The 27,961-nt window shown below is 35.1% G+C and overlaps 1 protein-coding gene across 6 annotated transcripts; it reads right to left on the reverse strand.

Moving 5' to 3' along the window:
- On the reverse strand, positions 1-27,880 carry LOC135693912 (uncharacterized). Of its 6 annotated transcripts, none has more exons than XM_089111215.1 (28): positions 26,988-27,880; positions 26,775-26,879; positions 23,376-23,740; positions 22,392-22,984; positions 21,633-22,002; positions 20,873-21,240; positions 19,354-20,481; positions 18,595-18,962; positions 17,835-18,202; positions 17,076-17,443; positions 16,316-16,683; positions 15,556-15,714; positions 14,796-14,954; positions 14,036-14,236; positions 13,275-13,642; positions 12,519-12,886; positions 11,763-12,130; positions 11,006-11,371; positions 10,245-10,612; positions 9,487-9,852; positions 8,730-9,095; positions 7,973-8,338; positions 7,216-7,581; positions 6,460-6,825; positions 5,701-6,068; positions 4,721-5,308; positions 4,044-4,119; positions 1-3,727 (listed from the first exon to the last, which is right to left on the reverse strand). In XM_089111215.1, the coding sequence occupies exons 11-15, from the start codon at positions 16,356-16,358 to the stop codon at positions 13,530-13,532; spliced, it is 675 nt and encodes a 224-aa protein (XP_088967341.1). In that variant the 5' UTR covers positions 16,359-16,683; positions 17,076-17,443; positions 17,835-18,202; positions 18,595-18,962; positions 19,354-20,481; positions 20,873-21,240; positions 21,633-22,002; positions 22,392-22,984; positions 23,376-23,740; positions 26,775-26,879; positions 26,988-27,880; the 3' UTR covers positions 1-3,727; positions 4,044-4,119; positions 4,721-5,308; positions 5,701-6,068; positions 6,460-6,825; positions 7,216-7,581; positions 7,973-8,338; positions 8,730-9,095; positions 9,487-9,852; positions 10,245-10,612; positions 11,006-11,371; positions 11,763-12,130; positions 12,519-12,886; positions 13,275-13,529. The 6 variants fall into 6 exon arrangements, with proteins under 6 accessions (XP_088967341.1, XP_088967344.1, XP_088967343.1 ...); XM_089111218.1 differs by having other exon boundaries at positions 26,775-26,876; positions 26,988-27,044; XM_089111217.1 differs by lacking the exon at positions 9,487-9,852.
- Positions 27,881-27,961: the final 81 nt, after the last annotated feature.

Here is a 27,961-nt window from a genome sequence, read left to right on the forward strand (position 1 = left end):
ACCTGACCTGATTTCTGTTAAGCACATTGCAATATTTTCTTGTAAACGTTAGAAGCAGGCTAGCTAAAAAACTACCGTCTTGTTAGCTTAACGTTATAGAAACTTAGAAAGCATAATTATAAAAATTATTGCAGTATGATAACATTATTTTTACTAGCTTGTTGGTTTTTATAAGAAGATTTTATAGAAATAATGCATAAGATTAGGACCGTTTAAAGGGTCATTACTGCTGGTAAAATTAGTTATTAGTTAACCTTACAAAATAAAAAAATCCTTAAACTAGTAAATGATAACAGGCGCACATAACATGATGAACTGCAAGGTTACCTATTCAACAGAACGTTTCGCCGTACCCTTGACCGATAGGGTAAATCAAATAACAATAAAAATAATTACGTATACCAAAAACCCTCGCACCCGACTAGAGAGCCAGGACAGATCAGAAATTGCTATCCTTACAACACAACCCCGATCAACACTTTTAGTTGCTAGATCGCAGCCTTTCGTTCCCATTGCGGCACTCCCATTCACCAAGACATCGTTGCAGCAAAGAGAATACTCTAATGCAATATGATTCACTCGCCGTTAAAGTTACCTATCATTGAGAAAGTGACCAAAAACATTGAACCCACCCTATGTTTGAAGAAACCTTATGCTACCTATCCTTCGTCCCAATGATGAATTTGGATACTGGTTAAATGTGTACAATATACAAGCAAAGATGACAAGCAATTAAAGAAATAATGGAAGAGAGAATAAATCCTCTTACCTTTGAGATGAAGGGCAAACTTGCAAAGATGGAAAGACAGGATGAAGCGGAGAACGACCAGCTGGAGCCCATCAGAATCTTGCAGCGCAGGCAGGACGTCGAAGCACTCCGTGGGAAGAGGCCCAGCATGGCGGGGCGGGGTGGGGGTGTGTCCGCACAAACATTCCTTGTTCCCAATCCCTAATACAAGAAGTCGTTAAGAAAATGTGCAGACACGATGCAGGTGCAAAACCATATGATAGAGCATGTGCTTCGTCTAGAAGCTCTAAGAAGCTAAAAATTGGAATATACTGAACGAATTGTAGAATCAAGACGTGGGAAGAGACGGAATTTCAAAACCATCAAAGAAATCAAAAGGGAACTGTAATTTCTGAAGTTTTCATTGTCCTTGGAAAAATAGACGAAAATTCTGGAAGGTTTGTTTTTGTAAGCCAAACCTTTCTAAATATGCAGAGGTTTCCTTGCCCAGGCACGACAAACAGATCAAAGAGTTTCAGAATTTTGGTTTACAGAGGGGGCTCTTCGGGTAGCTTGTTGGAGACATGGCCAAAAGACATCCAAATTACACCAAAGTATTTGAATGACCAAAGTTTCTTTAAGAAAATGACCCAATTAGGCTTTTGAAAGGGATATGCTGGTAGCGTGAAAACTAAAAACTATTTTTAGGGGGAAAGACCAGTGCGTAAAGTGACAACCATCCCCCAACTTAGTTTTATCCCAACTCAGTAAAATTTGAGGTTAAGGGCACCCGTGAAAAGCCTTATCATATGAATTTTGCACCAGCATTATAATTACTATTTATACACAACTACAATTTACACGCAGTTTCCAATTTTACAAGCAGTACATCCTCTAACCACCTGAGTCTTTAGTTTATTTAAACCCCAAGATTGTTCTATTATTAAATCCTTGCTATCAAACGCGGGAGCTGCAGAAATTTGCGAACAAGGTGACGCACAGGCACAGCACCATGCTCTTGTAAATCCAAACCACGCGAGCTTCATCTTTGGTGGTATTTCTTCCTGCTTGTATCTTTGGGTCTGTTGTTTGGTACTTTAATGAGAGTCACAGAGGTAACAGGGAAGAAACGAGCTCATAAGAAAAATCAGGCAAGTTACGAAGAAAAGAAATATCCTTAGGCAAATATCAAAGGCTTCAATGAAAGTCGAATAAGGGGGATTTTCAACAGCGCTTAAACATCTGATGGTAAATGTTTTCAGACAAAAGGAAGACATCGAGATATTCAGCAGTCGCTAAAATGTCTGCCAAACTTTAAACATTCGAAAATGTAGATCTATTCCTACTTACGACTTGAAGTCAGAAACTCGACGTTTTTCGTTTTCATGTGTTCGGGAAAATTTCGTGAAAGTGAGTTTGATGGAACGAATAAGTACCTTTTGGGTGGAGAGAAAATACTCATTTTTATTAAATATTTGGGGGGGGGGTATTCAGGAGCTATAAAATAAAAGTGAGAAATAAATAAAAAGGACTATAAAACAATATTAGGAAGAACAAGGTGAATAGAGAAGAAATGAAAAATTTCATAGGGAAGAACAAGATAAAAAGAGTAGAAATGATAAAATGATCTTCTTTGCTCCTTAGACCATCTGTGCTTTGCAGTTCACCACCTTACTCCGGGTTGCTTGAAAAATCTCGTATTTTTGAAGCCATGGCTTCAACCGTGGTCTCCATTCGTTATGTAGCCTGTAGTGTTCCTTCTTGCCAAGGCATGCCTCAAAGTTCTCATCCATTCGTTATGTGGATTTCACATGAAGAGTATTTTCTTTTCTTCCATCCTTTTTGCTTGTTCTCCTCCACTGTCCAATGGCGAGAAAAATACTACTGTCCTTTAAGCAAGCCATATCCCTTGTTTGAAACCATGCAACTGCCATCTGACGTTACGTGTTTTGGATTATAACCTAGTCAAGGTCCCTTCCCTGGTTAAATTATAACTCAGGTGATTGTAGGAAGTCCTGAATTGGTCATTCAAGCAGATTATCCTTACTTAAAATCCTTACCTTATAAAGTCTATTTGCAAAATAACTCATGATATTTTGTGTTCCTTACGACTTATAACAAAGGTCTACTGAAAGGAGCCAGGATATCATTCCTTGAAAAACTTGCAAAAATGTCTCATTTGACTAACTGGAGAGAGTGATGAAATAACTGCATCATGGAAAGGACTTAAGAAAATCACCGTAAATTTCAACTAAAATGAGGGGACAAACTGCTGTTTTGCAAGGTTTTAATTTATGCTTGATTATGCCCTTTTAATTATGCTTGATTATTCTTATCAAAACTCAAAAGCAAACTTGAAGGACGATTCATGTATTAGCAGCTAAAAAGGGGGAGGTTCCATCCTGTTATTGTCATCTTGAGTAATTTCGAAACTGAAAACTAGCCTAACGAAACTGCTGCTTAAATGACCATTCCCTATGTTGGAATAAAAATGCAGTTAATGCTGGCATGCCTATTTCAAAACATTCAAAATGTTCCCAGTTAAAAACAAAACTCCTCCCCCCCCCCCCACCATCCCCACCCCTACCCAGTCCACGTCTTCGAAAGACACACTTCTGTCACTTAAAACGGTAAGCGCTGCCTTGCTTTACGCGTCTCTTATCGTGCTCATTTCCCAAAGACCGGCGCCTTTTTTGCATAAGTATCTTTCGAATAGATCTAAACGTCCTTCCAGACTCATAAAGAGGGACAATTTTTTTCTAACGCGCATGTGTATGCCAGCAAATACTGCACTTCTAATCCACTTACTATAATAAATGTACACAATGCTGTCCTTGGTAACAATTCTCATCTTCAGAAAGTTTTCTACTAGTTCATCTTCTTGTGACTTTCCTCTTGTGACCCTTCTTCTTGTAATCTTCTTCTTGTAATCTTCTTTTTGTGATCATCCTCTTCTCATTTCTTCTTTCACTTGATTAGTTTCCTCTGAACAATGGACCTCTGAAAACGGATGACAATAAGCGTGTAAAATTTATTTCTCTGTCAGCGAATTTTGAAAAAGATTCTTAACAAGCAAATAGAACAATGTTTTGCCGCAAAATACAAAATTGGAGGTTTAGGGAGAAAATTGCGAGATTGATAGTTGCATAAAATAATCAAATGAACAGAAGAGGCAAGGACTGATTACATAGGCGACAAATGATTTGATAAAGGGGCTTAATGTTTACAGGCACTCGAAGCATGTGTTAACCTTTGCAATTGAATACAGAAACATGAGTTACGAATAGTGCTATGAATATGTTTTGAAAGGCAATACCTCCGAAAATGGCATCTTTCAACCGGCTCCACTGATAAAGGATATGCTAACTTCGTCACGAGACTAGTGGTGACACCTAAAAAATTATCAAATACTGCAAAATAAATGTATTTGAAGACAAAGTAACAAATGCAAGAGTCAAAAATATTTATTCAAAGGAGATAATAAAAGAACTTGAAAATCTCAATTTCTTTCAAAATGAGAAATTCAAAAGGGGATTCTTCTCAAATCGAGCAACGTTTCATCTCTATGCAGAAATTATAGAAAAGCAAATAAAATTTCAAAGATATTATTACATTTTAAAAATCGGGTGATGATTTGCAAAGAAATATAAAAAACTGGAATAAATATTAAAAGAAGGTAAAAATTTCAGGAAAAACAAAATGAATCAACTACGGACAAGAAAACGTTGTGGCATGAATCGACATAAATTAATCAAATCTTACCATTTTAAAGCCTTTCATAATCTATAAAATCATATTACAACATATATTCTAGGCTATAAAGTCAACATGCAAAGGAATGGAAACATGCATTGCCAACCCTTTACGCGGATAGTATGTTGAAAAGCTCAGAAGTAATAGCTCTGTAGAAAAACTGAAAAATCTTCCTTTTCAACGATAGAAAAACCAAGAAAAAACAAAGTAAGTTCAAGATTGAAGATCTTCTATACTAACCTTTATACCAACAGAAACATGAAGAGCACCAATCCACATCCATTCTTAAATCAGTTGAAATGAAAGTCCAACAGAAAGAACATATAGTCAGCTTTTTCCCATACTCTTTTCGACATCGATGCAACACAGTGTGTTTTTCAGTCTCTACTTGAAGAGCTAAGGGGCAACAACATCTGTGAAGACAGCACTCGAGAAAACCTTCAGGAAAATTATCATTCTCACAAAATCGAGCAATTTTTCACTTGCAGAAAGTCATTTTCCTCTGAGGAAACAAATTTCTCAATCTTCTAAAATTTCATGGTCTCGATTTGTAGTGTCATATGGAATCGAATCTCGATCACTTTCTGGCAACACTGTTGTGGCGTCTAAAATAACCACCAATCCAGGACAACACTCTCCTTGATGGCAGCAGTCAAGGAATCCTCCGGGAAATTATCATTCTTGCAGAATCGAACAATTTTTCACTTGCAGAAAGTCATTTTCCTCTGAAGAAACAAATTTCTGAATCATCTAAAATGACATAATCTCGATTGGTAGTGTCATGTAGAATCGAATCTGGATCACATTCTGGCAGCATTGTTGTGGGGTCTAAAATATTGACAAAAGGAATCTTCACAAACTCTATCAAAATAAAAAAGTCAAAAACAACCAAAATGAAATAGCTCTCTTCACAAGAACACATTGAGCTGTCAAGACCAACATATCAAAATAAAAGTGACTCGAGAAGAGATAAACTTGACAGTAATGAAAAAACATACCTTTAAATGAAGAATATATTCCTTAAAAAATGCTCCAGCTCATACACAAATTAAATCATTTTTTAGATTCCAAGAAACAAGCACCAATGAGACCTTTACATTTTTTTCTTAATGTGATGACGCAGCCAAAAAACGATTCTCATAATTATTCTCTTCAAAGATGAAATATCCCAGAAATAAAAAATTCAAATAGGTTCAAGATAGAAAACTTGCTGGACATACCTTCGTAGAAACAGAAACATCAAGAGCACCAATCCACATCCATTCTTAAATCAGTTGAACTGAAAGTCCAACAGAAGGAACATGCTACAGTCAGCTTTTTTCAATACTCTTTTCGACATCGATGTAACACAGTGGGTTTTCCAGTCTTTACTTGAATAGCTAAGGGGCAACAACCTTTATGATGACAGCAGTCAAGGAATCCTCCAGGAAAATTATCATTCTGACAGAATCGAGCAATTTTTCATTTGCAGAAAGTAATTTTCCTCTCAAGATAGAAATTTCTGAATCTTCTAAAATATCATGGTTTCGATTGGAAGTGTCATGTAGATTGGCATCTGGATCACATTCTGACAACACTGTTGTCAGGTCTAAAATAATGACAAAAAGAATCTTCACAAATTCTATCAAAATAAAAAAGTCAAAAACAACCAAAATGAAATAGCTGTCTTCACAAGAACAGATTGAGCTGTCAGGAGCAACACATAAAAAAAAGTGAGCCGAGAAGAGATAAACTTGACAGTAATGAAAAAACATATCTTTAAATGGCGAATAGATTCCTTAAAAAAAGGTTCCAGCTCATTCACAAATTAAATCATTTATTACATTCAAAGAAACAAGCACCCTTGAGACCTTTACACTTTCTTCTAAATTTGTTGAGGCAGCCAAAAAACGATTCTCATAATTATTCTCTTCAAAGATGAAATATCCCAGAATAAAAAAATTCAAATAGGTTCAAGATTGAAAACCTGCTGTACATACCCTCGTAGAAACAGAAACAAGAAGACCACCAATCCACATCCATTCTTAAATCAGTTGAAATGAGAGTCCAACAGAAGGAACATGTTATAGACAGCTTTTTCCAATACTCTTCTCGACATCCATGCAGCACAGTGATTTTCAGTCTCTACTTGAATAGCTAAGGGGCTATAACCTCTATGATGACAGCAGTCGAAGAAAAGTTCAGCAAAATTATCATTCTCACAAAATCGAGCAATTTTTCACTTGCAGAAAGTCATTTTCCTCTGAGGAAACAAATTTCTGAATCTTCTAAAATTTCATGGTCTCGATTGGTTGTGTCATGTAGAATCGAATCTCGATCACTTTCTGGAAACACTGTTGTCAGGTCTAAAATAATGACAAAAAAAATCTTCACAAACTCTTTCAAAATAAAAAAGTCAAAATCAACCAAAATGAAATAGCTGTCTTCACAAGAACAGATTGAGCTGTCAGGAGCAACACATAAAAAAAAGTGAGCCGAGAAGAGATAAACTTGACAGTAATGAAAAAACATATCTTTAAATGGCGAATAGATTCCTTAAAAAATGCTCCAGCTCATTCACAAATTAAATCATTTATCACATTCAAAGAAACAAGCACCCTTGAGACCTTTACACTTTCTTTTAAATTTGATGAGGCAGCCAAAAAACGATTCTCATAATTATTATCTTCAAAGATGAAATATCCCAGAATTCAATAATTCAAATAAGTTCAAGATTGAAAACCTGCTGTACATACCCTCGTAGAAACAGAAACAAGAAGACTACCAATCCACATCTATTCTTAAATCAGTTGAAATGAAAGTCCAACAGAAGGAACATGCAACAGTCGGCTTTTTCCAATACTCCTCTCGACATCGACGCAGCACAGTGATTTTCAGTCTCTACTTGAATAGCTAAGGGGCAACAACCTCTATGATGACAGCAGTCAAGGAAACCTTCAGGAAAATTATCATTCTCACACAATCGAGCAATTTTTCACTTGCAGAAAGTCATTTTCCTCTGAGGAAACAAATTTCTGAATCTTCTAAAATTTCACGGTCTCGATTGGTTGTGTCATGTAGAATCGAATCTCGATCACTTTCTGGAAACACTGTTGTCAGGTCTAAAAAAATGACAAAAGAATCTTCACAAACTCTTTCAAAATAAAAAAGTCAAAAAAAACCAAAATGAAATAGCTGTCTTCGCAAGAACACATTGAGCTGTCAAGACCAACATATCAAAATAAAAGTGACTCGAGAAGAGATGAACTTGACAGTAATGAAGAAACATATCTATAAATGGCGAATATATTCCTTAAAAAATGCTCCAGCTCATTCACAATTTAAATCATTTATTACATTCAAAGAAACAAGCACCCTTGAGACCTTTACACTTTCTTCTAAATTTGATGAGGCAGCCAAAAAACGATTCTCATAATTATTATCTTCAAAGATGAAATATCCCGGAATTCAATAATTCAAATAGCTTCAAGATTGAAAACCTGCTGTACATACCCTCGTAGAAACAGAAACAAGAAGACCACCAATCCACATCCATTCTTAAATCAGTTGAAATGAGAGTCCAACAGAAGGAACATGTTATAGACAGCTTTTTCCAATACTCTTCTCGACATCCATGCAGCACAGTGATTTTCAGTCTCTACTTGAATAGCTAAGGGGCAACAACCTCTATGATGACAGCAGTCAAGGAAACCTTCAGGAAAATTATCATTCTCACAAAATCGAGCAATTTTTCACTTGCAGAAAGTCATTTTCCTCTGAGGAAACAAATTTCTGAATCTTCTAAAATTTCACGGTCTCGATTGGTTCTGTCATGTAGAATCGAATCTCGATCACTTTCTGGAAACACTGTTGTCAGGTCTAAAAAAATGACAAAAGAATCTTCACAAACTCTTTCAAAATAAAAAAGTCAAAAAAAACCAAAATGAAATAGCTGTCTTCACAAGAACACATTGAGCTGTCAAGACCAACATATCAAAATAAAAGTGACTCGAGAAGAGATGAACTTCACAGTAATAAAGAAACATATCTATAAATGGCGAATATATTCCTTTAAAAATGCTCCAGCTCATTCACAATTTAAATCATTTATTACATTCAAAGAAACAAGCACCCTTGAGACCTTTACACTTTCTAATAAATTTGATGAGGCAGCCAAAAAACGATTCTCATAATTATTATCTTCAAAGATGAAATATCCCGGAATTCAATAATTCAAATAGCTTCAAGATTGAAAACCTGCTGTACATACCCTCGTAGAAACAGAAACAAGAAGACCACCAATCCACATCCATTCTTAAATCAGTTGAAATGAGAGTCCAACAGAAGGAACATGTTATAGACAGCTTTTTCCAATACTCTTCTCGACATCCATGCAGCACAGTGATTTTCAGTCTCTACTTGAATAGCTAAGGGGCAACAACCTCTATGATGACAGCAGTCAAGGAAACCTTCAGGAAAATTATCATTCTCACAAAATCGAGCAATTTTTCACTTGCAGAAAGTCATTTTCCTCTGAGGAAACAAATTTCTGAATCTTCTAAAATTTCACGTTCTCGATTGGTTCTGTCATGTAGAATCGAATCTCGATCACTTTCTGGAAACACTGTTGTCAGGTCTAAAAAAATGACAAAAGAATCTTCACAAACTCTTTCAAAATAAAAAAGTCAAAAAAAACCAAAATGAAATAGCTGTCTTCACAAGAACACATTGAGCTGTCAAGACCAACATATCAAAATAAAAGTGACTCGAGAAGAGATGAACTTCACAGTAATAAAGAAACATATCTATAAATGGCGAATATATTCCTTAAAAAATGCTCCAGCTCATTCACAATTTAAATCATTTATTACATTCAAAGAAACAAGCACCCTTGAGACCTTTACACTTTCTAATAAATTTGATGAGGCAGCCAAAAAACGATTCTCATAATTATTATCTTCAAAGATGAAATATCCCGGAATTCAATAATTCAAATAGCTTCAAGATTGAAAACCTGCTGTACATACCCTCGTAGAAACAGAAACAAGAAGACCACCAATCCACATCCATTCTTAAATCAGTTGAAATGAGAGTCCAACAGAAGGAACATGTTATAGACAGCTTTTTCCAATACTCTTCTCGACATCCATGCAGCACAGTGATTTTCAGTCTCTACTTGAATAGCTAAGGGGCAACAACCTCTATGATGACAGCAGTCGAAGAAAAGTTCAGCAAAATTATCATTCTCACAAAATCGAGCAATTTTTCACTTGCAGAAAGTCATTTTCCTCTGAAGAAACAAATTTCTTAATCTTCTAAAATTTCATGGTCTCGATTGGTAGTGCTATGTAGAATCGAATCTGGACCACTTTCTGGAAACACTGTTGTCAGGTCTAAAATAATGACAAAAAGAATCGTCACAAACTCTTTCAAAATAAAACAGTCAAAAACAACCAAAATGAAATAGCTGTCTTCACAAGAACACATTGGGATGTCAAGACCAACACATAAAAATAAAAGTGAGCCAAGAAGAGATAAACTTGACAGTAATGAAAAAAAATATCTTTAAATGGCGAATAGATTCCTTAAAAAATGCTCCAGCTCATTCACAAATTAAATCATTTATTACATTCCAAGAAACAAGTACCCATGAGACCTTTACACTTTCTTCTAATTGTGATAACGCAACCAAAAAACGAATCTCATAATTATTCTCTTCAAAGATGAAATATCGAAGAATTCAATAATTCAAATAGGTTCAAGATTGAAAACCTGCTGTACATACCTTCGTAGAAACAGAAAAAAGAAGACCACCAATCCACATCCATTCTTAAATCAGTTGAAATGAAAGTCCAACAGAAGGAACATGCCACTGTCAGCTTTTTCCCATACTCTTTTCGACATCGATGCAACAGAGTGGGTTTTTCAGTCTCTACTTGAAGAGCTAAGGGGTAACAACCTCTATGATGACAGCACTCGAGGAAACCTTCAGGAAAATTATCATTCTCACAAAATCGAGCAATTTTTCACTTGCAGAAAGTCATTTTCCTCTGAGGAAACAAATTTCTGAATCTTCTAAAATTTCATGGTCTCGATTGGTAGTGCTATGTAGAATCGAATCTGGACCACTTTCTGGAAACGCTGTTGTCAGGTCTAAAATAATGACAAAAAGAATCGTCACAAACTCTTTCAAAATAAAACAGTCAAAAACAACCAAAATGAAATAGCTGTCTTCAAAAGAACACATTGAGCTGTCAAGACCAACACATAAAAATAAAAGTGAGCCAAGAAGAGATAAACTTGACAGTAATGAAAAAAAAATATCTTTAAATGGCGAATAGAGTCCTAAAAAAATGCTCCAGCTCATTCACAATTTAAATCATTTATTACATTCAAAGAAACAAGCACCCTTGAGACCTTTACACTTTCTAATAAATTTGATGAGGCAGCCAAAAAACGATTCTCATAATTATTATCTTCAAAGATGAAATATCCCGGAATTCAAAAATTCAAATAGCTTCAAGATTGAAAACCTGCTGTACATACCCTCGTAGAAACAGAAACAAGAAGACCACCAATCGACATCCATTCTTAAATCAGTTGAAATGAGAGTCCAACAGAAGGAACATGTTATAGACAGCTTTTTCCAATACTCTTCTCGACATCCATGCAGCACAGTGATTTTCAGTCTCTACTTGAATAGCTAAGGGGCAACAACCTCTATGATGACAGCAGTCGAAGAAAAGTTCAGCAAAATTATCATTCTCACAAAATCGAGCAATTTTTCACTTGCAGAAAGTCATTTTCCTCTGAAGAAACAAATTTCTGAATCTTCTAAAATTTCATGGTCTCGATTGGTAGTGCTATGTAGAATCGAATCTCTATCACTTTCTGGAAACACTGTTGTCAGGTCTAAAATAATGACAAAAAGAATCGTCAGAAACTCTTTCAAAAAAAACAGTCAAAAACAACCAAAATGAAATAGCTGTCTTCACAAGAACACATTGAGCGGTCAAGACCAACACATAAAAATAAAAGTGAGCCAAGAAGAGATAAACTTGACAGTAATGAAAACAAATATCTTTAAATGGCGAATAGATTCCTTAAAAAATGCTCCAGCTCATTCACAAATTAAATCATTTATTACATTCCAAGAAACAAGTACCCATGAGACCTTTACACTTTCTTCTAATTGTGATGACGCAACCAAAAAACGAATCTCATAATTATTCTCTTCAAAGATGAAATATCGAAGAATTCAATAATTCAAATAGATTCAAGATTGAAAACCTGCTGTACATACCCTCGTAGAAACAGAAACAAGAAGACCACCAATCCACATCCATTCTTAAATCAGTTGCAATGAAAGTCCAACAGAAGGAACATGCCACTGTCAGCTTTTTCCCATACTCTTTTCGACATCGATGCAACATAGTGGGTTTTTCAGTCTCTACTTGAAGAGCTAAGGGGTAACAACCTCTATGATGACAGCACTCGAGGAAACCTTCAGGAAAATTATCATTCTCACAAAATCGAGCAATTTTTCACTTGCAGAAAGTCATTTTCCTCTGAGGAAACAAATTTCTGAATCTTCTAAAATTTCATGGTCTCGATTGGTAGTGCTATGTAGAATCGAATCTGGACCACTTTCTGGAAACACTGTTGTCAGGTCTAAAATAATGACAAAAAGAATCGTCACAAACTCTTTCAAAATAAAACAGTCAAAAACAACCAAAATGAAATAGCTGTCTTCAAAAGAACACATTGAGCTGTCAAGACCAACACATAAAAATAAAAGTGAGCCAAGAAGAGATAAACTTGACAGTAATGAAAAAACATATCTTTAAATGGCGAATAGATTCCTTAAAAAAGGTTCCAGCTCATTCACAAATTAAATCATTAGATTTCAAGAAACAAGCATCCATGAGACCTTTACACTTTCTTCTAAATGTGATGACGCAACCAAAAAACGAATCTCATAATTATTCTCTTCAAAGATGAAATATCGAAGAATTCAATAATTCAAATAGATTCAAGATTGAAAACCTGCTGTACATACTCTCGTAGAAACAGAAACAAGAAGACCACCAATCCACATCCATTCTTAAATCAGTTGCAATGAAAGTCCAACAGAAGGAACATGCCACTGTCAGCTTTTTCCCATACTCTTTTCGACATCGATGCAACATAGTGGGTTTTTCAGTCTCTACTTGAAGAGCTAAGGGGTAACAACCTCTATGATGAAAGCACTCGAGGAAACCTTCAGGAAAATTATCATTCTCACAAAATCGAGCAATTTTTCACTTGCAGAAAGTCATTTTCCTCTGAGGAAACAAATTTCTGAATCTTCTAAAATTTCATGGTCTCGATTGGTAGTGCTATGTAGAATCGAATCTGGACCACTTTCTGGAAACACTGTTGTCAGGTCTAAAATAATGACAAAAAGAATCGTCACAAACTCTTTCAAAATAAAACAGTCAAAAACAACCAAAATGAAATAGCTGTCTTCAAAAGAACACATTGAGCTGTCAAGACCAACACATAAAAATAAAAGTGAGCCAAGAAGAGATAAACTTGACAGTAATGAAAAAACATATCTTTAAATGGCGAATAGATTCCTTAAAAAAGGTTCCAGCTCATTCACAAATTAAATCATTAGATTTCAAGAAACAAGCATCCATGAGACCTTTACACTTTCTTCTAAATGTGATGACGCAGCCAAAAAACGATTTTCATAATTATTCGCTTCAAAGATGAAATATCCCAGAATTAAAAAATTCAAAAAGGTTCAAGATTGAAAACCTGCTGTACATACCTTCGTAGAAACAGAAAGAAGAAGACCACCAATCCACATCCATTCTTAAATCAGTTGAAATAAAAGACCAACAAAAGGAACATGCTACAGTCAGCTTTTTCCAATACTCTTTTCGACATCGATGCAACACAGTGGGTTTTTCAGTCTCTACTTGAAGAGCTAAGGGGCAACAACCTCTCTGAAGACAGCACTCGAGAAAACCTTCAGGAAAATTATCATTCTCACAAAATCGAGCAATTTTTCACTTGCAGAAAGTCATTTTCCTCTGAGGAAACAAATTTCTGAATCTTCTAAAATTTCATGGTCTCGATTGGTAGTGCTATGTAGAATCGAATCTGGACCACTTTCTGGAAACACTGTTGTCAGGTCTAAAATAATCACAAAAAGAATCGTCACAAACTCTTTCAAAATAAAAAAGTCAAAAAAAACCAAAATGAAATAGCTGTCTTCGCAAGAACACATTGGGCTGTCAAGACCACCAACATATCAAAATAAAAGTGACTCGAGAAGAGATGAACTTGACAGTAATAAAAAACATATCTTGAAATGGCGAATAGATTCCTTAAAAATGCTCCAGCTCAAACGCAAATTAAATCATTTATTATATTCAAAGAAACAAGGACCCATGAGACCTTTACACTTTCTTCTAATTGTGATGACGCAACCAAAAAACGAATCTCATAATTATTCTCTTCACAGATGAAATATCCCAGAATTAAAAAATTCAAATAGGTCCAAGATTGAAAACCTGCTGTACATACCTTCGTAGAAACACAAACAAGAAAACCACCAATCCACATCCATTCTTAAATCAGTTGAAATGAAAGTCCAACAGAAGGAACATGCCACTGTTAGCTTTTTCCCATACTCTTTTCGACATCGATGCAACACAGTGGGTTTTTCAGTTTCTACTTGAAGAGCTAAGGGGCAACAACATCTCTGAAGACAGCACTCGAGGAAACCTTCAGGAAAATTATCATTCTCACAAAATCGAGCAATTTTTCACTTGCAGAAAGTCATTTTCCTCTGAGGAAACAAATTTCTGAATCTTCTAAAATTTCATGGGCTCGATTGGTAGTGCTATGTAGAATCGAATCTAGATCACTTTCTGGCAACACTGTTGTCAGGTCTAAAATAATGACAAAAGAATCTTCAGAAACTCTTTCGAAATAAAAAAGTAAAAAACAACCAAAATGAAATAGCTGTCTTCACAAGAACACATTGAGCTGTCAAGACAAACATATCAAAATAAAAGTGACTCGAGAAGAGATAAACTTGACAGTAATGAAAAAACATATCTTTAAATGGCGAATAGATTCCTTAAAAAAAGGTTCCAGCTCATACACAAATTAAATCATTTATTACATTACAAGAAACAAGTACCCATGAGACCTTTACACTTTCTTCTAATTGTGATGACGCAACCAAAAAACGAATCTCATAATTATTCTCTTCAAAGATGAAATATCGAAGAATTCAATAATTCAAATAGGTTCAAGATTGAAAACTTGCTCTACATACCTTCGTAGAAACAGAAACAAGAAGACCACCAATCGACATCCATTCTTAAATCAGTTGAAATGAAAGTCCAACAGAAGGAACATGCTACAGTCAGCTTTTTCCAATACTCTTCTCGACATCGATGCAACACAGTGGGTTTTTCAGTCTCTACTTGAAGAGCTAAGGGGCAAAAACATCTCTGATGACAGCAGTCGAGGAACCCTCCAGGAAAATTATCATTCTCACAAAATCGAGCAATTTTTCACTTGCAGAAAGTCATTTTCCTCTGAGGAAACAAATTTCTGAATCTTCTAAAATTTCATGGTCTCGATTGGTAGTGCTATGTAGAATCGAATCTAGATCACTTTCTGGCAACACTGTTGTCAGGTCTAAAATAATGACAAAAGAATCTTCAGAAACTCTTTCGAAATAAAAAAGTAAAAAACAACCAAAATGAAATAGCTGTCTTCACAAGAACACATTGAGCTGTCAAGACAAACATATCAAAATAAAAGTGACTCGAGAAGAGATAAACTTGACAGTAATGAAAAAACATATCTTTAAATGGCGAATAGATTCCTTAAAAAAAGGTTCCAGCTCATACACAAATTAAATCATTTATTACATTACAAGAAACAAGTACCCATGAGACCTTTACACTTTCTTCTAATTGTGATGACGCAACCAAAAAACGAATCTCATAATTATTCTCTTCAAAGATGAAATATCGAAGAATTCAATAATTCAAATAGGTTCAAGATTGAAAACTTGCTCTACATACCTTCGTAGAAACAGAAACAAGAAGACCACCAATCGACATCCATTCTTAAATCAGTTGAAATGAAAGTCCAACAGAAGGAACATGCTACAGTCAGCTTTTTCCAATACTCTTCTCGACATCGATGCAACACAGTGGGTTTTTCAGTCTCTACTTGAAGAGCTAAGGGGCAAAAACATCTCTGATGACAGCAGTCGAGGAACCCTCCAGGAAAATTATCATTCTCACAAAATCGAGCAATTTTTCACTTGCAGAAAGTCATTTTCCTCTGAGGAAACAAATTTCTGAATCTTCTAAAATTTCATGGTCTCGATTGGTAGTGCTATGTAGAATCGAATCTAGATCACTTTCTGGCAACACTGTTGTCAGGTCTAAAATAATGACAAAAGAATCTTCAGAAACTCTTTCGAAATAAAAAAGTAAAAAACAACCAAAATGAAATAGCTGTCTTCACAAGAACACATTGAGCTGTCAAGACAAACATATCAAAATAAAAGTGACTCGAGAAGAGATAAACTTGACAGTAATGAAAAAACATATCTTTAAATGGCGAATAGATTCCTTAAAAAAAGGTTCCAGCTCATACACAAATTAAATCATTTATTACATTACAAGAAACAAGTACCCATGAGACCTTTACACTTTCTTCTAATTGTGATGACGCAACCAAAAAACGAATCTCATAATTATTCTCTTCAAAGATGAAATATCGAAGAATTCAATAATTCAAATAGGTTCAAGATTGAAAACTTGCTCTACATACCTTCGTAGAAACAGAAACAAGAAGACCACCAATCGACATCCATTCTTAAATCAGTTGAAATGAAAGTCCAACAGAAGGAACATGCTACAGTCAGCTTTTTCCAATACTCTTCTCGACATCGATGCAACACAGTGGGTTTTTCAGTCTCTACTTGAAGAGCTAAGGGGCAAAAACATCTCTGATGACAGCAGTCGAGGAACCCTCCAGGAAAATTATCATTCTCACAAAATCGAGCAATTTTTCACTTGCAGAAAGTCATTTTCCTCTGAGGAAACAAATTTCTGAATCTTCTAAAATTTCATGGTCTCGATTGGTAGTGCTATGTAGAATCGAATCTAGATCACTTTCTGGCAACACTGTTGTCAGGTCTAAAATAATGACAAAAGAATCTTCAGAAACTCTTTCGAAATAAAAAAGTAAAAAACAACCAAAATGAAATAGCTGTCTTCACAAGAACACATTGAGCTGTCAAGACAAACATATCAAAATAAAAGTGACTCGAGAAGAGATAAACTTGACAGTAATGAAAAAACATATCTTTAAATGGCGAATAGATTCCTCAAAAAAAGGTTCCAGCTCATACACAAATTAAATCATTTATTACATTCAAAGAAACAAGCACCCATGAGACCTTTACACTTTCTTCTAAATGTGATGACGCAGCCAAAAAACGATTCTCATCATTATTCTCTTCAAAGATGAAATATCGAAGAATTCAATAATTCAAATATGTTCAAGATAGAAAACCTGCTGTACATACCCTCGTAGAAACAGAAACAAGAAGACCACCAATCCACATCCATTCTTAAATCAGTTGAAATGAAAGTCCAACAGAAGAAACATGCTATAGTCAGCTTTTTCCAATACTCTTTTCGACATCGATGCAACACAGTGGGTTTCTCAGTCTCTACTTGAAGAGCTAAGGGGTAACAACCTCTATGATGACAGCACTCGAGGAAACCTTCAGGAAAATTATCATTCTTACAAAATCGAGCAATTTTTCACTTGCAGAAAGTCATTTTCCTCTGAGGAAACAAATTTTTGAATCTTCTAAAATTTCATGGTCTCGATTGGTAGTGCTATGTAGAATCGAATCGTGACCACTTTCTGGAAACACTGTTGTCAGGTCTAAAATAATGACAAAAAGAATCGTCACAAACTCTTTCAAAAAAAACAGTCAAAAACAACCAAAATGAAATAGCTGTCTTCACAAGAACACATTGAGCTGTCAAGACCAACACATAAAAATAAAAGTGAGCCAAGAAGAGATAAACTTGACAGTAATGAAAAAAAATATCTTTAAATGGCGAATAGATTCCTTAAAAAATGCTCCAGCTCATTCACAAATTAAATCATTTATTACATTACAAGAAACAAGTACCCATGAGACCTTTACACTTTCTTCTAATTGTGATGACGCAACCAAAAAACGAATCTCATAATTATTCTCTTCAAAGATGAAATATCGAAGAATTCAATAATTCAAATAGGTTCAAGATTGAAAACTTGCTCTACATACCTTCGTAGAAACAGAAACAAGAAGACCACCAATCGACATCCATTCTTAAATCAGTTGAAATGAAAGTCCAACAGAAGGAACATGCTACAGTCAGCTTTTTCCAATACTCTTCTCGACATCGATGCAACACAGTGGGTTTTTCAGTCTCTACTTGAAGAGCTAAGGGGCAAAAACATCTCTGATGACAGCAGTCGAGGAACCCTCCAGGAAAATTATCATTCTCACAAAATCGAGCAATTTTTCACTTGCAGAAAGTCATTTTCCTCTGAGGAAACAAATTTCTGAATCTTCTAAAATTTCATGGTCTCGATTGGTAGTGCTATGTAGAATCGAATCTAGATCACTTTCTGGCAACACTGTTGTCAGGTCTAAAATAATGACAAAAGAATCTTCAGAAACTCTTTCGAAATAAAAAAGTAAAAAACAACCAAAATGAAATAGCTGTCTTCACAAGAACACATTGAGCTGTCAAGACAAACATATCAAAATAAAAGTGACTCGAGAAGAGATAAACTTGACAGTAATGAAAAAACATATCTTTAAATGGCGAATAGATTCCTTAAAAAAAGGTTCCAGCTCATACACAAATTAAATCATTTATTACATTCAAAGAAACAAGCACCCATGAGACCTTTACACTTTCTTCTAAATGTGATGACGCAGCCAAAAAACGATTCTCATAATTATTCTCTTCAAAGATGAAATATCGAAGAATTCAATAATTCAAATATGTTCAAGATAGAAAACCTGCTGTACATACCCTCGTAGAAACAGAAACAAGAAGACCACCAATCCACATCCATTCTTAAATCAGTTGAAATGAAAGTCCAACAGAAGAAACATGCTATAGTCAGCTTTTTCCAATACTCTTTTCGACATCGATGCAACACAGTGGGTTTTTCAGTCTCTACTTGAAGAGCTAAGGGGCAACAACCTCTCTGAAGACAGCACTCGAGGAAACCTTCAGGAAAATTATCATTCTTACAAAATCGAGCAATTTTTCACTTGCAGAAAGTCATTTTCCTCTGAGGAAACAAATTTTTGAATCTTCTAAAATTTCATGGTCTCGATTGGTAGTGCTATGTAGAATCGAATCTGGACCACTTTCTGGAAACACTGCTGTCAGGTCTAAAATAATGACAAAAAGAATCGTCACAAACTCTTTCAAAAAAAACAGTCAAAAACAACCAAAATGAAATAGCTGTCTTCACAAGAACACATTGAGCTGTCAAGACCAACACATAAAAATAAAAGTGAGCCAAGAAGAGATAAACTTGACAGTAATGAAAAAAAATATCTTTAAATGGCGAATAGATTCCTTAAAAAATGCTCCAGCTCATTCACAAATTAAATCATTTATTACATTACAAGAAACAAGTACCCATGAGACCTTTACACTTTCTTCTAATTGTGATGACGCAACCAAAAAACGAATCTCATAATTATTCTCTTCAAAGATGAAATATCGAAGAATTCAATAATTCAAATAGGTTCAAGATTGAAAACTTGCTGAACATACCTTCGTAGAAACAGAAACAAGAAGACCACCAATCGACATCCATTCTTAAATCAGTTGAAATGAAAGTCCAACAGAAGGAACATGCTACAGTCAGCTTTTTCCAATACTCTTTTCAACATCGATGCAACACAGTGGGTTTTTCAGTCTCTACTTGAAGAGCTAAGGGGCAAAAACATCTCTGATGACAGCAGTCGAGGAACCCTCCAGGAAAATTATCATTCTCACAAAATCGAGCAATTTTTCACTTGCAGAAAGTCATTTTCCTCTGAGGAAACAAATTTCTGAATCTTCTAAAATTTCATGGTCTCGATTGGTAGTGCTATTTAGAATCGAATCTGGACCACTTTCTGGAAACACTGTTGTCAGGTCTAAAATAATGACAAAAGAATCTTCACAAACTCTTTAAAAATAAAAAAGTCAAAAAAAACCAAAATGAAATAGCTGTCTTCACAAGAACACATTGAGCTGTCAAGACCAACACATAAAAATAAAAGTGAGCCAAGAAGAGATAAACTTGACAGTAATGAAAAAAAAATATCTTTAAATGGCGAATAGAGTCCTAAAAAAATGCTCCAGCTCATTCACAAATTAAATCATTTATTACATTCCAAGAAACAAGTACCCATGATATCTTTACACTTTCTTCTAATTGTGATGACGCAACCAAAAAACGAATCTCATAATTATTCGCTTCAAAGATGAAATATCCCAGAATTAAAAAATTCAAATAGGTCCAAGATTGAAAACCTGCTGTACATACCCTCGTAGAAACAGAAACAAGAAGACCACCAATCGACATCCATTCTTAAATCAGTTGAAATGAAAGTCCAACAGAAGGAACATGCTACAGTCAGCTTTTTCCAATACTCTTTTCGAAATCGATGCAACATAGTGGGTTTTTCAGTCTCTACTTGAAGAGCTAAGGGGCAACAACCTCTCTGAAGCCAGCACTCGAGGAAACCTTCAGGAAAATTATCATTCTCACAAAATCGAGCAATTTTTCACTTGCAGAAAGTCATTTTCCTCTGAGGAAACAAATTTCTGAATCTTCTAAAATTTCATGGTTTCGGTTGGAAGTGTCATGTAGATTGGTATCTCGATCACATTCTGGCAACAGTGTTGTCAGGTCTAAAATAATGACAAAAGAATCTTCACAAACTCTTTCAAAATAAAAAAGTCAAAAAAAACCAAAATGAAATAGCTGTCTTCGCAAGAACACATTGGGCTGTCAAGACCACCAACATATCAAAATAAAGTGACTCGAGAAGAGATGAACTTGACAGTAATAAAAAACATATCTTGAAATGGCGAATATATTCCTTAAAAATGCTCCAGCTCATACACAAATTAAATCATTTATTACATTCAAAGAAACAAGCACCCATGAGACCTTTACACTTTCTTCTAAATGTGATGACGCAGCCAAAAAACGATTCTCATAATTATTCTCTTCAAAGATGAAATATCGAAGAATTCAATAATTCAAATATGTTCAAGATTGAAAACTTGCTGTACATACCTTCGTAGAAACAGAAACAAGAAGACCACCAATCGACATCCATTCTTAAATCAGTTGAAATGAAAGTCCAACAGAAGGAACATGCTACAGTCAGCTTTTTCCAATACCCTTTTCAACATCGATGCAACACAGTGGGTTTTTCAGTCTCTACTTGAAGAGCTAAGGGGCAAAAACATCTCTGATGACAGCAGTCGAGGAACCCTCCAGGAAAATTATCATTCTCACAAAATCGAGCAATTTTTCACTTGCAGAAAGTCATTTTCCTCTGAGGAAACAAATTTCTGAATCTTCTAAAATTTCATGGTCTCGATTGGTAGTGCTATTTAGAATCGAATCTGGATCACTTTCTGGAAACACTGTTGTCAGGTCTAAAATAATGACAAAAGAATCTTCACAAACTCTTTAAAAATAAAAAAGTCAAAAAAAACCAAAATGAAATAGCTGTCTTCACAAGAACACATTGAGCTGTCAAGACCAACACATAAAAATAAAAGTGAGCCAAGAAGAGATAAACTTGACAGTAATGAAAAAAAAATATCTTTAAATGGCGAATAGAGTCCTAAAAAAATGCTCCAGCTCATTCACAAATTAAATCATTTATTACATTCCAAGAAACAAGTACCCATGATACCTTTACACTTTCTTCTAATTGTGATGACGCAACCAAAAAACGAATCTCATAATTATTCGCTTCAAAGATGAAATATCCCAGAATTAAAAAATTCAAATAGGTCCAAGATTGAAAACCTGCTGTACATACCCTCGTAAAAACAGAAACAAGAAAACCATCAATCCACATCCATTCCTAAATCAGTTGAAATGAAAGTCCAATAGAAGGAACATGCTACAGTCAGCTTTTTCCAATACTCTTCTCGACATCGATGCAACACAGTGGGTTTTTCAGTCTCTACTTGAAGAGCTAAGGGTCAACAATTTCTATGATGACAGCAGTCGAGGAAACCTTCAGAAAAATTATCATTCTCACAAAATCGAGCAATTTTTCACTTGCAGAATGTCATTTTTCTCTGAAGAAACACAAGTTTCTGAACCTTCTAAAATGACATGGTTTCGATTGGAAGTGCCATGTAGATTGGTATCTGGATCACATTCTGGCAATACTGTTGTCAGGTCTAAAATAATGACAAAGAGAATCTTCACAAACTCTATCAAAATAAAAAAGTCAAAAAAAACCAAAATGAAATAGCTGTCTTCACAAGAACACATTGAGCTGTCAAGACCAACATATCAAAATAAAAGTGACTCGAGAAGAGATAAACTTGACAGTAATGAAAAAAACATATCTTTAAATGGCGAATAGATTCCTTAAAAAAGGTTCCAGCTCATTCACAAATTAAATCATTAGATTTCAAGAAACAAGCATCCATGAGACCTTTACACTTTCTTCTAAATGTGATGACGCAGCCAAAAAACGAATCTCATAATTATTCGCTTCAAAGATGAAATATCCCAGAATTGAAAAATTCAAATAGGTCCAAGATTGAAAACCTGCTGTACATACCCTCGTAAAAACAGAAACAAGAAAACCATCAATCCACATCCATTCTTAAATCAGTTGAAATGAAAGTCCAATAGAAGGAACATGCTATAGTCAGCTTTTTCCAATACTCTTCTCGACATCGATGCAACACAGTGGGTTTTTCAGTCTCTACTTGAAGAGCTAAGGGTCAACAATTTCTATGATGACAGCAGTCGAGGAAACCTTCAGAAAAATTATCATTCTCACAAAATCGAGCAATTTTTCACTTGCAGAAAGTCATTTTTCTCTGAAGAAACACAAGTTTCTGAACCTTCTAAAATGACATGGTTTCGATTGATAGTGTCATGTAGATTTGAATCTGGATCACTTTCTGGCAATACTGTTGTGGCGTCTAAAATAACCACCAATCTAGGACAACACTCTCTTTGATGGCAGCAGTCGAGGAATCCTCTAGAGAGTTATCATTCTTACAGAAGGGAACCATTTTTCGCTTGCAGAAAGTCATTTTTCTCTTAAGAAACAAGTTTCTGAACCTTCTAAAATATCATGGTTTCGATTGGTTGTGTCATGTAGAATCGAATCTCGATCACTTTTTGGCAACACTGTTGTCAGGTCTAAAATAATGACAAAAGAATCTTCACAAACTCTTTCAAAATAAAAAAGTCAAAAAAAACCAAAATGAAATAGCTGTCTTCGCAAGAACACATTGGGCTGTCAAGACCACCAACATATCAAAATAAAAGTGACTCGAGTAAAGATAAACTTTACAGTAATGAAAAAACATATGTTGAAATGGCGAATAGATTCCTTAAAATATGCTCCAGCTCATTCACAATTTAAATCATTTATTACTTTCAAGAAAAAAGCACCAATGATACGTTTACATCATTTTCTAAATGTGATGAGGAAGCCAAAAACGATTCTCATAATTATTGCCTTCAAGCATGAAATATCCCACAATTAAAAAATTCAAATAGGTTCAAGATTGAAACCTGCTGTACATACCTTCGTACAAAACAGAAACAGGAAAAGCACCAATCCACATCCATTCTTAAATCAGTTGAAATAAAAGACCAACAGAAGGAACATGCCAGAGTAAGTTATTTTTCATACTCTGTTCACCTGCTATACAATTCAATTGCTTTTTCGATCGATCCGTGAGAGACTGAAGGGCAACAACCTCTTTGACAGCAGTCAAGGAACACTCCATGATAATTATCATTCTTATAGAATAAAGCAATTTTTCACTTGCAGAAGTCATTTTTCTCTTAAGAAACAAGTTTCTGAATCTTCTAAAATTTCATGGCTTAGATTGGTACTGTCGTGTAGATTGGAATCTGGATCACTTTCTGGCAACACTGTTGTGATGTCTAAAAATATGGAAAAATATATTAAGAGTCTCTTCAAAATGTGAAAAGTTATATACCAAGAAAGAGACTAAACTTTTTGGGTGGAAGACATATAGAAAAAAGGTCATCTCAACTGTGAAAATATTATGTCTCGAAATGACAAATATATTACCAAAATACATTCGGTTTTAACATCCTGCTGTACACAACTCCATATCCACAAAAACACAAAAAGTACCAATCCACATCCATATACATAAACCAGTTGAAATAGAAGTCTAACAGAAGGGTATGCCATGTTAAGTCATTTCCCATAATATTTTAGCCCTCTTTGTGATACAATGGCCTTTTCTGTGTCTATGTAATTAGTAGAAGTGAAACAAGGTATTTGATGACAGCAGTCAAGGAATGTTGAAGAACTAGGACCATTTTTCCTGTTTTGTGTTTGTATTATCATGATCTAAAAAAGTTAAAGAAATCTAAACAAACCATTTGCAACTTGAAAAAGTCAAGGTATAAGGATAAACAATGTCAAGGTATCAGGATAAACATGTTAAGATAAAAATTTAGTGGTGACAGGGACCACGCCTTCCTAGGAAAGGCATGCGATCACACTCGCATCTGCTGGGACATGCCTCCCTACACCAAGGAGTGTGTTAAATCGCATGCTCTTTTTGTGATCAAAGCGCTGGAAACTAATAAGGTGACAAAAAACAAGAAATTGCTTTTTATGTGCTTTTTATTTTGATGTGCTTTACCAGCCTTGCCTACCCTACTGGGTCATCATAATCATTTTGAAGAGCTGTTGTGACAACACTTTAATGCAATCAAACAAGGACCAAATGACTGTAACATCGGAGCTAGAAGTAGCCCTGTAAATTTCATTTTTACCTCTATTGCTGCAAAAACCATTATTATATGACAATTTGCAATCATCTTCTAACCCAGTGCTTGTAAAAACTAAGTCGCATTTTTCATCATAGACCTGTGTTAGCATGTTTTCAAAATACTATTTTCAGAAGGTAAATTAAGTTGAAATTTTAAACAAAAGGCTTCCAGTTTAGACACAATTTGTGCCGTATTTGTTCTGATCTACACTCGTTAATTGGGCGTCATCAGCAAGAAAAGTAAAGGGGTTACAAAGGAGCTTGCCATATTTTTGAAATGGGGCAACGATTACATTTTAGGCTATACTATTTAAGCCTATGACAATAAGCAATATGTAACAAATATTTGGTGCCTGTTGTGTGCTAAATATCAGATCATTAGGCATCCATCATTCTTAGGAGCTGCAGTTTAATTTGAAAGCCTTTGTCAATGGCCCCTTGCTGGAAAGCAGGCCTGGCTGTTACTATTTGTATAGGTGAGCTGTGAATCACTCCCCTCATTTGCTGAGGCAGGCTAAATCAGTAACACATAGAAGGTATTTTAAAGACAATCAAAAGATGACTTAAGCCCCTTTAGTATCTGTTGGTTGCCTTTAATAGCCTCAGTCAGAAGTATGCTGTTTTATTTCTTTCAATTTGTATTTTGCTTTAACCGTGACTTAGGTACCCCCTTTACTTAAAGTATTTAAAAGAACAGGATTCTCTGAATAGGAAAAGGGGCAAATGAATGGAAATTTTAGAAGTGCGAATCTCCCTTCATGTTCTGTTTAGGAGAGCAATTCATAGCTTGCCTCAAACGGCGAGGCCTGTGGAAAGCTCACTTTCTGTAAGCTATTGGTTTTACGCTAGTATCCAGTTCCTACAGCAAGATGGGTTAAAATTTTGGTATTAACTTTAGTAAAGATCCCTGGCAATATTCATAAGCTTTCCTTTATCGTTATTCCATCAGTGATATTCATTGTTAAAGTTGTGTGAAAACTGAAGAAATGACTTAAGAATGGGGATTTTTTAAAGCTCCAAATACTATGTAATTAAACTTTTGTAGAAATAAGGCAAAACACCAACAGCATTTCATCGCAAGCCTAAAACAGTCTAGGGGTGAGAAATGCCACAATTTATTCCCAGGAAGGCCTCGAGACCAATACAACATTCCTATAAAGGATACATAAATTTTCGCAAGAAATAATTTGGGCTCATCATATTCAGATTAAAAACATTTATTAAACTTCTCACTCAAATATAAGTAGCATTGTTTTCAGATAAAGAAAGGTGGTGGTATAAAAAAGTAAACATTTATATCACAATTTTATCAAGTGATGAGGGATTTGCCTGCGATTCTGAAGGCTCCCAAAACCAAATATATATCTGTTTAAATAGATATCTTTAAATGCTCTTTATTTTTCAAAATAGAAATAAAAATCAAATTTCAATGACTAGAATGCAAAGCATTTTGTGTATCCTCAACACTCAAAATTTTCTCTGAAAAAATTATTATTTTATATATAAGCAATCCAATTTTTCAAGGAAACTTTTTCCATAGACCATAGAAATGTATTTTGCTGAACTAAAAAAGACTTACATTGGCATTGCCAGCCATAAAATCTTCCAAGGGAGGAGATATTGTGCCTACCTAGAACTGGCTTGAGTAGGTACATCCATGCCAGCCTTGTGAAGGCTGGATTTATTTAAGGGTTGTTGAATGACTTTCAGTTGGAAAGATGGTCATGACAAATGGAATAGGGGTCCCATATCGTCCCTCCAAAATCTGGTCCTTTTGAAGAAAAAACCAAATTGCATTTTAAAAATGACATTTTATTAAAAGTATCTTCACCACAAGATAAACAAGGACCTATTTGAAACAAAAATCTTTCTTGAAAATGGGGGGGAAACAAGGGGTCAACGCCCCCTGAGCTCCACGGCTTTGCACCCTTGATGCTAAGAATGTATATAGTTGTAAAGGGTGAGGGAACTGAGCTGTAAATGTCAAAAAGTTGACCGTTTCTTGGCCTACTTGCCCTTACACCTTTTGTTTTCATAATTTTTGCAGAAGAAACAGCCCCCCTCCTCCCTGTTTTGTCAGTTTCGTTTTGTTTCAAGCTGGCTTTTCTTTCTGAAACAGATCGGAACCGAACGATATGATTATGTACATATTTGTTATTAACACATACCTGTTTTTAAATGCCCTTCAAACGACTGGCGGTGGTCTTTTTCTCAGTTTTCTACCAAATGCACGTGCGCGGGTAATCTCTGCAACACCGTCTTTTCCATTACTTCTGCAAGTAGAAACAATAATTTAATTCAAAAAACTTGGAAACACGATAAGATATGTCTTCAAAGTTTTGCAATGGCAAGAAACATTAAAATAACTATTATCTACACACCTTACATTACACGTGTATATATATATGATAAATTTCCGAACATGTCGCCATTTTTTCATAGCATCCTCCTTTTTTGCAGTGGTTGCTGGGATAGCCTCCTCCTCAGGCAATGAGTTCACTTACAGCTTCATAAACGAATGTCCAGAAGCATAACTATTTTAATAAATGAATTAAAGGCGTAGACTGAACTGAGCAAGCAAAGGTTTGCATTTCATGCATCTTTTTTGTAGAAGTCATTACCGACTTGAGTTAGAGCGATATGTAGGACCTTATACTAAAATAATACAATTTAAAAGATAGAAAATAAAAGTTTAGGGGCCATGGCTTGTACAGGGACAAGCAGCATTATTTCAAAGAAAATCCAAAGAACTCTTTATATTTTTACAACATTTATACAATAATGTTAGGTGTTTTTAAATGCATTGAACTTTTGATAAAATATTGTTGGAGGTTTTTTGCAAGAGGCTATGCCAAAACTTGGGTGATAAAGAATGATGAGCCAAACTTTAAAGAGACAATTACAACTTTTTGGCATGACTAGCAAGAAGCTATATGTGATTTTGTTTCAGTTTTAGTTTTATCGTGTGAACATCTACTCTCAAGTTTGCTCTTAGTTGCAGCAGCTCCAAATACTTCAATACCCTAAGAAAGAACACAAATACTTCTCTTGGCCCACGTTATCATCTTCAAACAGATGAATTAATTTTCCATGTTCTAAAACAGGGATTAATTTAAGGGTTTTTGGACGAGCACGGCTAAGCTAAATGTGACGACAAGTCCATAATTTCGTTTATAACCCTGCATAATATACAGATAATTTCGCATAACCATCTAGCAAACTGCCTAAACAAAGTTTTTAGAGTTTAAGTCGTGAAAGTAAAGGCCACTGATCATTTTGAAGCAATGTTTAAGAAAGCGTGAAAAATGCACGGTCAGCAAAATTTTTACCTTCGAATTTTTCAAATCTGATGATT

The sequence above is a fragment of the Rhopilema esculentum genome, chromosome 11 (assembly GCF_057945365.1).
Source record: "Rhopilema esculentum isolate cy_ngs chromosome 11, ASM5794536v1, whole genome shotgun sequence".
NCBI classification, from domain to species: domain Eukaryota; kingdom Metazoa; phylum Cnidaria; class Scyphozoa; order Rhizostomeae; family Rhizostomatidae; genus Rhopilema; species Rhopilema esculentum.

Bases quoted from the DNA above. Each gene is read 5' to 3' on its own strand.
- LOC135693912 (XM_089111219.1), bottom strand. From the start codon at position 16,358: ATGGATGTCGATTGGTGGTCTTCTTGTTTCTGTTTCTACGAAG. The intron at 14,955-15,555 runs GTATGTAGAGCA...TTTGCCCCTTAG, and splicing joins TTGTTTCTGTTTCTACGAAG to CTCTTCAAGTAGAGACTGAA. The intron at 14,237-14,795 runs GTATGTAGAGCA...ATTTTCCTGAAG, and splicing joins TTGTTTCTGTTTCTACGAAG to GTTTCCTCGAGTGCTGTCTT.